The sequence below is a fragment of the Xenopus laevis genome, chromosome 4L, assembly GCF_017654675.1.
Source record: "Xenopus laevis strain J_2021 chromosome 4L, Xenopus_laevis_v10.1, whole genome shotgun sequence".
Lineage (NCBI taxonomy): Eukaryota > Metazoa > Chordata > Amphibia > Anura > Pipidae > Xenopus > Xenopus laevis.
In genome coordinates this window covers 30,465,411-30,481,705 of record NC_054377.1, presented here as the reverse complement: position 1 = coordinate 30,481,705, position 16,295 = coordinate 30,465,411, and the positions used below count along the sequence as shown (strand labels likewise).

General features: G+C 37.0%; 1 protein-coding gene across 2 annotated transcripts in view; it reads right to left on the bottom strand.

Annotated features, from left to right (window-relative positions):
* prkd3.L (protein kinase D3 L homeolog) overlaps positions 1-16,295 on the bottom strand; it is a 48,922-nt gene that overhangs the window by 15,800 nt on the left and 16,827 nt on the right. For both annotated transcript variants that reach the window (XM_041590046.1, XM_018257713.2), the window contains 4 exons: positions 14,436-15,234; positions 2,737-2,875; positions 1,437-1,565; positions 700-884 (listed from right to left, as the gene is read on the bottom strand). In XM_041590046.1, the coding sequence (XP_041445980.1) occupies positions 700-884; positions 1,437-1,565; positions 2,737-2,875; positions 14,436-14,576 (594 nt within the window). In that variant the 5' untranslated portion in view covers positions 14,577-15,234. The remainder of the gene's footprint in view (positions 1-699; positions 885-1,436; positions 1,566-2,736; positions 2,876-14,435; positions 15,235-16,295) is intronic.

Sequence of the window (16,295 nt, the reverse complement as noted above, 5' to 3'; positions counted from 1 at the left end):
GGGGCCCAGGAGGCACAGGGGCCCATGAGGCCATAATTAATGAGCAATTTCAACATATATTGGTAAAACACGACAAACTCTGGATATGTTGGGCCCTAAAATTAATTGCTGTGAGGCCACGTAACATCTAGTTACGCCACTGGCTATTATCATAGGAAAATATACAGGTAGTGTGTGCTTTAACTGCTGATACAGGTGGTTGCTATCAGAACACCCTTCATGCTATTTCCTTAAGTTCTAACGTGGCTGTACCCGAACCCACAAGATTACATGTAGTATTGAGAAGTGGCATACATACATGGTAGCATTCACTTATATGAAAATTAATTGTGCAAGGGTATATTCACTCAAAGGCTGAAGAAATAGTTGCATAAGCTTTAAAGGGCAAGCACTTCTGCCCCGAGTCTTGTTAGGTTTCCTGTTGTAAAGGTCTGTACATCGTAGTGTTTGTTAAGTATCAAAATATTAACAGCCTCCTGCTTCTCTTTATTGTTATTTCATGTCTAGTGCATGCTTTTTATGTTAATATTAGTATGCCTTACAGTCACATGTACTGTACATAAATACATTTCAGTACTTTTCTTGTTTTACAGAATTTTAACAATGTTAATGCAGCAGTAAAAACTGGTTTATCATCATTCTGGAGATTAACAAATGGAAGCACAGTGACATTTCTGTTTTGCTTTCTTGTGTGATCACCTGGTTGAAATCCCTGGAATCTGCCCCCAGGTCCTCCAGGCTGCTGCCTGATGGTATTGATGATGCTTTAGGTCGGTTGATTTGATTTCCGGTGAAAGATCGACTGGAAAGTTGACCCCTTTTTACACCCCTGCAATTGTTTGGTATTTTAAAGGCACATCTCTTATGATAATTCAAACCACATCCTGGAAAAGAAATATAGAACATTATTAAATTGTATTTACCATATTTTTTATTTTAAATTGGTATATTAAAACTTTGGGCACCATCTTTACCAGTGCAGCAAAGTGGTTTTATATCATGTGTGTTATTATAGTTTACATTTCTTTTATAAAGTTTATGGGTAAAGATCGGTACATCTGGACCTTCACGTGCATGATCTTGTACAGTTTGATTACATAAACAGCATCTTTATTTCATAAACAGTAACATATTTTTTACTACATTGTTACAATAGAAAGGTCTTATACACTACATGGCTTTATCAGATTTCAATAGGTCATACTAGTTGCTTTCATTCTCTTTTTCACCAGCCAAGTACAATTAAGCTGCAGGATAAAATTAGTAGTATCAACCCATTCAAGACATAAGTGTGTATAAAACCTTTCTTCTGGGCCTGTTGGTACCTTTGTTGCAGTTAGGTTTCCTTTAATTTGACCATATTCCCTTGTTACTGAGGAAGACTACCGTGGTCTGCTGTATGTAAGAAAGCAGTATCAAACAGAGTGTTTGCTTACCTTGACATTTTAACCCTTGTCTCACCAGTCCCCACAACATTTCTCCACAGTAGTCACAAAAGGCTGGAGACTTGTAGGAATGAACTAAGAGAATGTGGGGGCGTATTGAGAAATCCAGGGACACAGATGCTGTGGAAATTGAAGTCAGACAGTTACAGAGATCCGTGTTTTTAGGGGAATGGTATCATTTTTACAAACTGTGCCTTTACAATTGCATACCTCCCAACATTTTGGAAGTAAAAAGAGGGACAAAAAATTTTTTTCCGCACGTAGTGCAGCAATTTTTTTGACCACACCCCTTTCTGTGGCCACACCCCCTAATTAGCATGTTTGTTTTACAAAATTTGGCAGGTTATGAAAGTTTGAAAATATTTCTCCTTATCTAAACTGTGTTTTTGTGTCTCAAAATTGTTACAAAGTATCTTATTTGCTCCTGTTTGGTGTTCTGGGCTCTCTGCTAAAAGCCAATTAAGTGAGAAACTTTGTTTCTTTTTCTGGCTGTTCAGTGCAGAGAAAAGAGGGACTTTCCAGTACGAATGAGGGACTGCGGGTTGAGCTGTCAAAAGAGGGACTGTCCCTCCGAAAAAGGGACAGTTGGGAGGTATGCAATTGAAAATCTGAACTCCAGAAAGGAAAGAAAACATTTACTACACCAAACGTAAATGTTTTGCTACCAATATGGATTTAGCTTAGTTACCACCAAGTACAAGGAACAGTTTTATTATTACAGAGTCTATGGGAGATGGCCATTCTGTAATTCAGAACTGTCCAGATAATAGTTTTACAGATAAGGGATCCCATAACTTTAAAAAGTACAAGGCACTGTCATTTTACAGAGGAAAAGGAAATCATTTTTAAAAATTAGAATGCATTGCTTAAAATGGAGTCTATTGGAGATGGGCTTCCTGTAATTTTGTTCTGTTCTGATAACAGGTTTATGGATAAGATATCCCGTACCTTTAAAACCACTAAACGTTTTAAATTTATGTGCAATGTGGAAAGTTTGTTACATTTTCTGCCGATATATAAAAACTGTTTTTGGGTGGAGATCCCTTTTAGGACAGAAAGGGTCTCCAATGTATAATAATGCATTAAAAATAAAATTGACCATGAATTCATATTGAAGAGTTTGTATATTATTAATGCATAGTATATAAAAGGTAGGGTTAAGCATTAAGTACTGCTATGTTCATATAATACTTATATATACAATGTACAGTGACTATAAAAAGATAAGCCATCAGTTCCAGTATGTCCTGTTTAATTTTGATATTATTGTTATTTTGTTATTTGATCTCACCAGGCAACACCACTTCAATCAAGTCCCCTTCCTGGATGAAATTGTTGGGAAAAAGCCGTTCAAGAACATTTTGTGAGCTCAAATTGTGCCGAAAAAGCTGAAGTTTTTCGGAAACACCAAGGAAACCAAATTCTGGGTGCTGAAAAGCAACAGGGAAAGGAGAGTTAGGTCAGGGATTGTTAAACTATTGGCTAGGATCTGAAATATCTAAATATTTACAGTGTTATATTCAGTGTTTAGTAAAGCAATCAGGAACTATTTTACAGTCTTCCCTCTGCAATTTGCCTACTTCCAAATTTTTGGGAGTGTTGTAGACATTGTTTCCAACTTCCTAGAAGTTAACCTATAAACCTTCGATAATAATAAATATGTTTCATTATAAAGAAAACTATGTTTGAAATCTGTACATATGGAGTCACTAATGATTATTATTGTTAAATTGTCTGGCCTATATGTACTCTAACTGTAAAACTTCACCCAGAATATCCCTGCTCTAAAGTAAATGATATGTAATTATAAGAAGCAACTTAACTAGTATTATAGGGCATAACATAGCTATAAATTTAGGAAATACGTCAATTATAGCTGATATTTTATTTGTATACAAACTTAAATTGCATTTACACATACTTTTATCATGAATGTGTTCCAGCATGCAGAAGGACTGGTTCTACAGGTGTATTCTAGCCTCTAAGCTCTGGTGCACATGCATAGAAGGGAGGAGACACCACCTGACTAATCATATATATCAGCTATTTAACCTACACTTCATTACCTTCAAACTAATCTCAGTAGCAAAAACAAGTATTCTGCAAGAACAAAAAAAAATTGTATTCTGTGTCTCTATACTAGTTTAGCATGGGGGATTAGAAATAAATATGTATCATTTTTGGGTTCTCAAACAAAATGTCATAAACCAAATATCCAATTTTCATTTTTGGGTTTGGATCCCCTTTAACTTAGCTCCCCAGATGTTGCTGGACTACTTTCAATTAAGTTATACAAACTCTTAGAATTGACATGTATCGTAGCTAAAATGGACATTATATCATGACTATTTCTTAAATAAACTTTTTCTGCCTTCATTTACACTGTTGTCCAGTTAGCGGTTGCCTGCTTTTGGTTTGAGAACTCCCAGTATTCACCAACATAGAAGGGGTTATTTACTAAAATCCAAATTTATTTCATATTTTATTTTAAAAAAAAACATTACCAAACTCCCATTCTCGGTTTTAGCTTATTTATTGATACAAAAAATTTGATTAAAAAAACTGGATAAAATCGAGTAAATCGAATTGCTTTTTCCCGAATTGCTTGTATTTTCTGGCTTTTTTTCCCAAATTGCTCAAAAGAAAAAGTTGGATTTTGGGGCTAAAACCAGTGCAGACCACAAAAACTTCAAATAGAGATAGGTGCCTCCCCATTGACTTATACAGGACCTCGGCAGGTCTCAGATGGCGGTAAGGTTGCCTATTTTCCGTGGCCCACGATCCAGGCAGAGACAGAACCATTACGTCAGAGGGGCCGGTTAGTGACGTTGCGGGTGGAGTGAGAGCCGCCGTGGGGCGGGGCTATGACGTGACGATTGCCATGTCAATCAAAGGAGATCCTGCCCGGTTTTCCTTATTTGGAAAACTGGGCAGACTGTCTTGACCCAGACGACCCTTCTACAAACCGGGCTGCCCGGTTCAAATCTGGACAGGTGGCAACCCTAGATAGCGGAGTTTTGGATTCTGGCTTGTTGCAGCATCTAGGTATAATAAATCTCGAAAAATTTTAGTTTTCTAGTGAAATAAAAACTCAAATTTTTCAAGATTTTAACATTCGGATTTTAATAAATACCCCCCCCCCAGGGCCGCTTCTGCCAGTTATAAGGGGCGGCAAAAAGCCGCCTCTTGTAACTTTAAGAGCCGAACTTCCGGGTTTTAACCCGGAAATTTGGCTCCGCTAGTGCAAAGAGCACTCTAGCGCTCAATGCACTAGCGATACTGCCCTCTGAAACCCGATCCGATGCTAATTTTTAAGCGCGGAGGGGGGCAGCAGCCCCAGAATCGGCGCTGACCCCCCCATATATTTATAGTCCGACAACATCTTGGGACCTAAGGTTAAGAAACAGCCTTTCAGTAGCAGTCAAAAAGACAAAAAGACATGTAGAAACGGCAAAACAAAGCTTTTTATGAATGCTTGCATTCTGTATCAAAAATACTTTTACTTTCAATTATTTCATTTATATCATTAAATATTTTGGACCATTTTATCTAATTTTAACTAGTGGCTAGAATTGGGTTGGGATGCTCATGCCATCCCTCCACTTCTTTATTCCTGTGAGATAGCATCCCCTCACGGCACATTTAATTGTAATACCGGAGCTTTCTTTTGCTCCTCCCCAGTTCTGCAAGTAAGAAGTAAAAGCAGAAAAAAGATTGTGGGAGAGAAGTAGAGAAAAGATGGAGAAATGCTATACAGACGAAGAAGCTGGAGGCATCAGAGAGGCTTATATAGAACAGAAGAGAAGAAAATATGGAAAACAAAATGAGAAAATGAAGGTAGAGAACAGCAGCAGATTGAGAAATGGCGAGAGATTGATATTTTAAAAATTGTGGGGTACAATAGAATATGCTGGGGTTGTGCTATGTTATGACACACAATATACAGGCAAGGTGCTGTGTTTGCAGATGCTGAATTGTAAATCTATGCATACTGGACATTAAACTGTTCATTAGAAGGAAATACCAAAATGGAAATATCAAAATGGCTTTGCTTGTGGGCCCCGCCAGCCCAGACCCGGTCCTTGGCGGAAGCCAGATGTGTCTTCCGTCTTCCCTCCTTGGCCCCAGAGAGGCTGTATGAAAAAGAAGGTAGGCGCGGGGGGCCAGGGGGGTGGGTTGCGGCTCAGGGAGGGGTCTCCTGGGGTGGGGGCAGGGCCGGATTTTCATTGTGGGCGCCCCTAGGCCCACTGCCGTTCATCACCCCCGTCCCCTCCCCTTTATTCATGCAAATTTTCATCAACAGGACTGGAGCAATGGGGATTGGCACACGGGAAATATAAAAAAATATTGTATCTCCTGTGCATCTCCAGTGCATAGCGCAGCAATTTTTTTGACCACTCCCATTTTTGTGGCTGCACCCCCAATTACCATGTTCATTTTACAAAATTTGTCAGGCTATGAAAGTTTGAACACATTTCTGTGGTGTTGTGTGAGTTTTGATAAATGAAGGTGAATTGCCTTTAAAGCTGCTAGTCACAGTTTCCCCAAGAGACCTGCTTATCTTAAATTGTCACCGTTGTTTCTTTGCTTATCTTAAATTGTTACAAACGTATCTAAGTGCCACCTGCCACGTATTCTGGGCTCTCTGCCGAAAGCCAATTAAGTTAGAAACTTGTATCTTTTTTGGCTGTTCAGTGCAGAAGAGCAAAAGTCAAGACATTTCAGTAACAATCCAGGACTGCGGGTTGAGCTGTCAAAATCAGGACTGTCCTGCGAAAAACAGAACAGTTGGGAGGTATGAAAATGCCTTCTATTAACACTTTCCAGACGACGAAACACTGCCACATAACTCACATACTAAGATTATTTTCTCAACAAAAATGTTTTAACTGACAGCATTCTAACTTGGTTAAAATGTTTCAGTTATTCATATTTGATTCCTCTTTTTTCCATTTCTTTGTGCAGTTTTAGACCCATTATGCGACTTACAAAGCTTGTTGTATTTTCCTTGAATGTTCTTATATTCATCTTTAAAATTTCTACATGATCCATTACCATGCGGTTTCTTTGTGGTATAACAAAGCCACAAATGCACACACACACACCTCTAAAATCCAGACAAGCCTTAAGACATTCTTGTTGCATTCAAACGGCATAAAAAAAGCCTCCTTTTCAGATGACACAAAACTAGATCATGGGACTTCAGTCACTAAATTAAGAATATTGTTTTTGGAAAAAGTGTTATGAAACCATTCCTATTACTCAAATAACCTTTCGCTTAGGTGATTAGAGTTGCCTGCCAACAACTTTTTAGCGCTGGAGTGGGAAGAGTGAATGCCAGTTTCATACTGCAGAAATTCAATGAAAAATTTTATTTCTAACTAAGGTGAGTTTTCCAGTTTGGCCAATGGCACACGCAATAGAGTGAAGGTTGACCTGGAAATGCCGGCTTTTCCGTATTTGGGCTCACCTCTGCTCCACTGCATGTGCCTGCACTCAAGCTGGAAATAAATACGCAGACTGAGAGCAGCGGAGCCTACAACCTCTGTGCCACCAGCCTTTTCCTTGCCAATACAAATTGATCTGTACTGCTAATAGGAACAAATACAGTATGAAAACAACACATTTTCACCATGGCTGACCTTTAGGCTGGGCCTCTCCATCCAGTCTATCAGGTCCCCAGTTTAGAAACCTATGCTCCTGAATGATAATGTCAGCACATGACATACCTATGTAGGGACCCATAGTGTTAAAATGCCCCTATGGCTTTAAATCCCTAACCTTCCTCTTTTTTCCTAGATGCAGGGCAAAAGCCCATATATCTAGTTTAATTTCACCTATCCTATTATTGGCCAAGAGGTTTAATGACCACTTCCTACCACACTTTAATATAGTGCTTGGAAATAGTGCTTGGAAATAGTGCTCTGTGGCTGCCGGTGTCCTGATTGACTGGTTGTTCACACTGAGCCTGGGTACACCAAGGCTGTGAGTTATATGCAGGAAGAATACATAATGTATTTATGTATAAAAAAAAGTGTGAAAATCTTTGAAAACATTTGGCAGCTAAAACCTGGTAAGTTTCTTTTTATGTTAATGGGTGTCTTATTTTCAAAATGTAAGCTTTTTTTTTTTTGCTTTTTAAATATACTAAATGTTAACGAAGGTAAACCACCCCTTTAGAATGCTTCATTTCAGGTAACACAGTGTGCAACTATAGACCTAGAACTTCATAGTCTTCACTCTTCACATATTCAACCCTATTATAGTATAATGACCTGGTTCTGGTAAACCTCATAAACTGCAAAACCTGTACTGTGATGTCAACCCCTGACAAGCACACAGGCAGGTCCACTGACATATTCGAGAGAATCATTTCATGCTGAAGCCACCTTCTCAGCCATCTCAGATTTCTTCCTTCCTATGTATGTATGTATGTATGTATGTATGTATATGTATGTATATGTGTGTATATATATATATATATATATATATATATTTTAAACAAACAAGCTGAAATGCCGCTACTCACCTTTCTTATTGGGTGCACGTGGGCAAGGCTTAATTTACATACTAAACAAGGTAGCCCCAGCACTCTCAATATATAACCCCCTGAAAAAAGATTCTTGCACAACTGAACTGTACATATATATATATATATATATATATATATATATATATATATATATATATATATATATATATATATATATATATATATATATATATATATATATATATATAGTCCCAAAGGTGCACACCATTTACAGGATAGAGAACCTGGGTGCCCGAGCCAGCAGGGTAAATGTATAGGTGAAGAATGGCGGCACTCACAGGATTTTCAGGCAAAAAAAAAATTTGCCTGAAAAAAATGTTTTGATCGCATCATAGTGAACTTCCTCCATTTTTTTGCCTGAGGAAGATCACTATGATGTGATTGAAATGCTGGAATTTCTTTCGTTTATTTATTAAAATCAGTTATTGGAACTGAGCCTGTTAATCTGTTAATGGGGCTGTTCACCTTTCAATTAACTTTTCATATGATGTAGAGAATGGTATCCTGAGACAATTTGCCTTTGGTTTTCATTTATTATTTGTGTTTTTTTAGGCATTTAGCTTTTTATTCAGTTTGCTATTTCAGCAATATGGTTGCTAGGGTCCAAATTATCCTAGCAACCATGCATTGATTTGACTAAAAGACTGTAATATGAATAGGACAGGCCTGAGTAGAAAGATGAGTAATAAAAAGTAATAATAACAAAGGGGCAGATTTAGCAAGGGCCGAAGTGAATTAGAGGGAATTTTCAAAGTTAAAAAATTCGAAATTCAAAGTAATTTTTTGAATACTTCAACCATCGAATAGGATGCTACGACTTCAAATTTACTTCGTCTTTGATTCGAAGTAAAAATCATTTGACTATTCGACCATTTGATAATCGAAGAACTGTCTCTTTTAAAAAAAACTCTGACTTCAATACTTCGCCAACTTAAACCTGCCAAAGTGCTGTGTTAGCTGTATTGCTTCCAGAGCAAATTTCTAAGTTTTTTATATTCGAAGGAAAATCATACAATAAAATCGTTAGAATCGTACAATTCGAAGTACCGTCGGAGTACGATCGTACGATCGTACGATGAATAAAATCCTTCGACTTCGAATTCAAATGTCGGAGGATTCTATTCGATGGTCGAATTTCCAAGTATTTTCCACTTCGAAATTTGACCCTTGATAAATCTGCCCCTTAATGTGTAGTCTTACTGAGTGAGATTTTTTTTTAGACAGGTCAGTGACTCTCATTTGAAAGCTATAAAAAATAAATAAAGGCTAATTGAAAAGTTGCTCAGAATTAGCCTCTCTACAACATACTAAAAGTAAACTTAAAAGTGACCCACCCCTGTAATGGGGACCAACACACACATATATTGAATGAGAAAGGAAAAGTTCTTTATTTAATCACACACCATTTGTGGACACACACAAAAGACATTCTGCTTTTTTTATCCACTGTGTGCTCCTCCCCATTAACAAATGTATATGCTGCATTGACTGTGCTCGTCAACAAAGAGACAATTTTGAAAGCGTGAGGACGCATTTATATATAAATGTGCACATTGTTTCCTTTTCTTTTTCTCGCTTCTTGCTGCATCTTAAACCACAGAGTTCTTCATACTTCCTGTACTACCTCACAATAAGAACACATCTAGAGACAGAATACATCACCTGTATGAATGCATACTGCTGGAAACAAAGCGTATGTGAGGCCTGAACTTATCGATTAATGTTATTTAGATAAGTTCAGTCAAAATTTTGGATGTTCACTTTTATTAATTTTGAGCAAATAATTCTAGATGCTATTATATTAGTAAAAAAATGTAAGTGCTTTTTTCAGAGACGATATACTGTATCATACCTCCCAACTGTCTTTCGCAGGACAGTCCTGAGTTTGACAGCTCAACCCACAGTCCCGAATTGTTACTGAAATGTCCCGACTTTCTCTTTGATGTCCTGCACTGAACAGCAAGAAAAAGACACAACGTTTCTAACTTAATTGGTTAGAATTGAGCCCAGAATAGCTGTTTAGATACTTTTGTAATAATTTAAGATATGCAGGTTTTTTGGGGAAACTGTGATTTGCAGCTTAAAGGGCAATTTTACCTTCATTAGCAAAACTGTAATAAATCATAAAAACCACAGAAATGTGTTCCAACTTTCATAACTTGCCAAATTATGTAAAATTAGGGGGTGTGGCCACAAAAATGGGCAAAATTTTCACCGCAACGAGAGATGGTCAAGTGCAATTCAAGTGCATTCTCTCTGATCCAATTGGGGCCAATGGGTGAAGACGAACTTAATGGCACTTGTACTTTGCCGTAAATCAGATGCAATGAAGCTGAATGTTTTCCAAATTAGGTTGGAGCCATAGCCAGTGTTTTGAGTGTATTTGATGTGTGAGCTTGATTCTTTTTGAGTCAATAAATGCAACTGTGCTTGATTTGGAACGGGAGCAGGAAAGAATGAGAGGCACAGAGCAAACTATATAGAAGTACAAATAGTGCATTTTGATGCAAGTACCTTTATTGAACAGGCTTTAACGCGCAACTGATTATGGGAAAAAAGGCACAACTGTTCTTGCAGTCATAAATGACCCCTTTTATCTGTTTACTGTATATGCATAAAAGTCCATTACTGAAGAGAAAAGCAGCAAAAGCAAATGGACTGGAAACAAAACAAACAAATGAGTGAATAACTATGTTTTGATTATATATGATATAAAGAAAGCTACTGTAAAGAGGTGGTTCACCCTTAAGTTAACTCTTAGTATGTCACAGAATGGCTAATTGTAAGCAGCAACTTTTCATTTGGTCTTAATTTTTTCTTCATTTTTCTTTCTTTTTAATTCCGACCCTTACCAACTTACAAATAGGGGTCACTGACCCCATCTAAAAAAACGATCTGTATGGCTACAAATCTATTGTTATTGCTACGTCTTCTTTCTCATCTTTCTATTCAGGCTTTCTTCTATTCGTATTCCAGTCTCGTCAACACATGGTTGCTAGGGTAATTTGGACCCTAACCACCAGATTGCAGAAATTGTGAACCACAAATAATATAAAATGAAAACCAAATGCTAATTGTCTAAGAATATTATTCTCTACATAACACTTAGGGAGTTATTTATTCGAATTTATCTCAATATAAATCCGCTCGGTTTTCTACGCTTATTTATTATTACATTTTCCCGAAAATTTGCTTTGCTGTAAAAAATCAGTTTTTCAAGATTTTTTCAGATTTTCACAAATTTCATGTTTTTTTTCACCTGAAAACTCTGAAAACTTCAGGGTATTGCACGAAACCCAGCGCACATGAAAAAATCATTGGGACTTCTCCCATTGATTTATACAAAACCTCGACAGGTTTGAGATGCCGGATTTTCAGATTCTGACTTTTCCATCCTCAGGGTTTAATAAATTCCAAAAAATTCTGGATATTTTTAAAAGTCTAATTGTATATAAAATACATCCCAATTTTTTTGTGATTTTTGGATTCGGAGTTTAATAAATAACCCCTAAGGGTCTATTTACTAACAATTGAATTAAATTTTTTCTACGAATCTTTTACAAATGTGTGTTTTTCCAATTTTTTTTAAAAAATGCTCTAAAAATGTAAGACTTAAGTGTAAAAACCTCTAAAACCACTAATACAAAACTTTGCCAAGTATAAGTTGTCAAGGTCCTATAGAAATCAATGGGAGCTGGCTTGACACTCGTAGTTTTAGAGTTTGTGAGTTTAGTAGTAGTTTCTACAACCTCTTAAACCACTAAAATCTGACCTTTGATAAATAGGCCTCCGCAAGTTAATTTAAAGGTTAACACCCCCTTTAAATGTAGACAAGAATAAGAAGGGGTAGTGTTTTAGTATATTATTCAGCAGCTTACATGTCATAAATAGATATTTATTGGTAGGTAACTGGTGACACAATTTAACCCATTATATCAAACAGCTGTTTTGCCCTTTGGTCATATGTGCAGAAGATGCTATACAAACACAGCTTTCCCTTACACTTGGCATTAACGATTTTGCATGTTTCAATGATGCACAATAATGTCATGCTGTGTCTAAGTGGTTTCTGCATTTCCATTACTTATGACATTTTGCTCCATCTGGAAACCCATTAAAAATTAAAGGGGAAACAAAGCTCCAAGCTCCTATGTCTATAACTTATAGGACATAGATATGTTGTGCAACTTTTAAAAGACAGGCAGTATGCTAATTGAGATACATCATCTCAAATAGATTTCATTTCCTTTCCAGGCTCCTGTTCTTAAGGTGGCCATAGACACACAGATCCTATCGTACGAATCACGGATTTGTACGATTTTTGGATCGTGTGTGGCGTGTGCCGACATCTTTCGTCCAGCGGAGATCGGTAGCTTGGTCGATCGGTCAGGTTTGATTTTGAAACGACCGATCCCGCCGGAGCCCATGGCACATCGTAATCAGATCGTTCGGCCATACAGCCAAACAATCAGATTAGCCCCGATATAGCCATGCTTGTTAATGGCATATCTGGGAAAGATCCACTCGTTTGGCGATGTTACCAAACGAGCGGATCTTTGCGTCTATGGCCACCTTTACAGGGTAAGCCCATATGCATTCGTTGAGCAGGACTGCACAGTGCCATTTCACTTGAACATTTGCAGCCTTGTTTGCTATTGCTTTTGAAGCTATAGCACCAAGGTACACTTAATTACACCCCTTAGGCACAGAGCACTTGTGCCTGGGGCACTAGTCTGTGCAGGCTGCACTCAGCACATAGTATCAGCGCAGTCAGATTCAGTACTGCAAAAAAATCTCAATTTTAAACTAGTCATGTCACAGAAATGAGCTACTGTGGGTATCATAAATAGTTATGTACTTAAGATAAAAACAGGACAGGAAGATATATTCCTGTAAGGTTTCTTAAATTGCTGTATCACAGTCAGGAATTTGATTTACTCGTTTTCTTACATTTTACTATTTGTCATTGGCTGTAATAGAAAACACCCGTCAATGTGAATAAAGTGAAAAACACCAGGAGCAGGACCGTGAGCAGCAAAAAGTGATTTCATTTAAAGTCAATGACATGCAGCATGGCCAGTTTTGAGCACTTCAGGTGAAGAATATGCCCCATATACCTTTAGTATCAAGCTTGTTTGCTTTAACAATCAAGGAGGGTTTGGTTTTTGTCCATGACTGTCTTCACAACTAATTTAGCGGTAAGTGTAGATAGGGGTAACCTTGCTAATATGGATGACATATGTGTCACATATACTTTTCCCCATATTTTTGAGATGTTTAAAGTTTTAAAACTGCACTCCCTCCACGTACCTTTCTCTGGAGCAGCCCAAAGCCTCATGGTTTCCGTACCTTAGCTGAACATTCCAATGACTCATAGTGGGCCCAAAGCTAACTTTGTTAAACTAGGGTGATATTGACTAAACTGCATGCCACAATTATAATATTGTAGCACCAAATTTTGGAAACTGTTTAATAACATATAATTCTGCTTTATATGTGACATCATATGCAATGGCTCAATCTATAACATATATTAATCATAATATACCATTCCCCAACATAGCCTTACTATGCATTCTATTAGGGGAAAGTAATAAAAATTTTACATTGCGCACTATCGTTAAGCAAAGGTTTAGCATTAACACCTGCTCTGGAGTTTCGTTAAATATTTTGCCGCAAAAAACCCTTTGCTATTGCGAAATTTTATTACATACGCTGCAAATGTTCGCAAAAGCCATTTGGTCGCAAACTTTGCGATTAAGTCGTTGAGGTTTGTAAAAAGTCAAAAAGGACATAAACATGGTTGCTAAAGGTCGCAAGCGTGACATGCCTCTGTGCAGATTTTTGATACTAGGGGGGTTATTTATTAAAGTCCAAATGCCAAAAACTCTAAAAATTCCATGTCTTTTTTTTTTTTAACATAAAATAGAATTTTTTGAGATTTATTATACCCTGAACCCGAAAATCCGGCATCTCAGACCTGCAGAGATTGTATATAAGTCATTGGGAGAGAGTTCCCATGTGGTCTGCTCTGGAATTAGCCCGAAAATCCAACCCGAAAAATTCGTGTTTTTCAGGAAAAAGCCCTAAAAAATCATACGATTCAGGAAAAATCGTATGATTTGAATTTTTGCTCGATTTTATCAAGTTTGTCCCCGATCCGATTAAATTGTGCTTTTTAATTAATAAATAAGGTCACATGGTGAATTCTAGTTTAGTCTGATTTTTTTTATTTTGATAAATAACCCCTTAGGAGTGTGGGTCACGTGACCTGCACAGCAAATCCCAGAAAAGCCTGATTGCATTCTCTTTTTTAAATACTTTTATCACATTTAAATTGCAATTTGAACATATTCTGCAAGTTTAAACAAGCTTTGGACTTAAGATTCTGATTTCTTAGTATTTAGTGTTGCAGAATGAATGAAAATGAAACTTACCTGTTTTTCTACAAGGTCCATAGCCAGCTTTTTCACAGTGTTAAAGTTAGCATCACATGGTTGAATCTGGTAGAACTCACGTGATAGGCCTATTTGAAGTCTGATGGACATTTTGCCCTGGTTTTCCTTCTCTAATGTCATGGTAAAGATGATGTGGTTGAATTCTAAGAAGGATTTCTACAGAGGAAGTTGTCTGTGATAAAGCAGTAAAGTTCTTGAGCAATTTGCAGAAGATTTTTTTTAAAGGGGAACTGAAGTCAAAAAGTGAAGTTTTATTGTGCGATGATTAAATAAAGTCAGAAATCACAAAAGCAAAATTCCAGTTTTGGTTAACTAAAATTATGGATTTTTTTTTTCAGATGTAGGTGTTTAAACAGTACAACTTGTTTAATCCAATCGAAATGTCATCCAAATGTAGCTTTAACTTTGAAAATGATAAATTTCAATATGTTTTAGGCGTCTTTCATTTAAGATTCCAGGTTTTGGAAATGGATTCTTCTACGTCATCAGAATGGATTTTAAACAAATACAGAAGTTCTTCTTTAATTGAATATATCTTTTAAATTAACAAATCTGGAACAGTGTCTTGGTTCAACTAAAAAAATTGTAGCCATTATCGTATTTTTTAGGTTCTGTAATGATTATATAAGATTCTTCTAGATTCTTCTGAGCAGAGATTCTTCTTGTGTCCCAGATAACCTTAGGAAAAATACCTCTTTATTTAGTTTAATTTCAGGAAAGGTTCCACTCTTTCATAAGACAAAATTAGGTGACGTGGCTGGTTCTCCTGGTCTACAATCTGTCAATAAAAGAAATGATAACTTTCAGTTATTAAGTAATTGGAGAAAAAGGAAACTGACTAAACATTTAATTATTAATGGAGAATTGTTGTTGATATAAACATGCACCCAAACAGAAGTGGATACTTCTGTCTGCTGACATATAATTCCTGGTAGTCATGTTTTCCCAAACTCAGAGAACTGAAACTCAACAAAAATAAATATACTGTTCAATGGAGCAAGAAAGGACAAACGCTATCACTTCTCTGCTTCATCCCTGCACTGTTCCACTGTGATTATGTCATGACACTAAGTGACGGGAACTGGTCAGCACATCTGATTCTCACTAAAGTGCAAACGCAACTGTGTAATGGCATTAGGGGGCCGATTCATCAAGGGTCGAATATCGAGGGTTAATTAACCCTCGATATTCGACTAGGAACTAAAATCCTTCGACTTCGAATATCGAAGTCGAAGGATTTAGCGCAAATGCTTCGATTATTCCTTCGATCAAACGATTAAATCCTTCGAATCGAACGATTCGAAGGATTTTAATCCAACGATCGAAGGAATATCCTTCGTTCAAAAAAACTTAGGCAAGCCTATGGGGACCTTCCCCATAGGCTAACATTGACTTCGGTAGCTTTTAGCTGCCGAAGTAGGGGGGTCGAAGTTTTTTTTAAAGAGGCAGTACTTCGACTATCGAATGGTCGAATAGTCGAACGATTTTTAGTTTGAATCCTTCGATTCGTAGTCGTAGTCGTAGTCGAAGGTCAAAGTAGCCCATTCGATGGTCGAAGTAGCCCAAAAAACACTTTGAAATTCGAAGTTTTTTTACTTCGAATCCTTCACTCGAGCTTGATGAATCGGCCCCTAGAACTCACCACAGTAAACTCACCCAATTTCTATTCATTCCTATGGGAATTTTTGAAGCACAGTTATCATTTTGTGAAAGTTACAGTTCACCGTTCTGAGCTCTAATTTCACATGTTATACATGATAACATATGAGAGGTCATATTATCTGTGAAACTATGAATGCATAATGAAGTTCAATTAATGTAATTAAAGAAAATGTTATA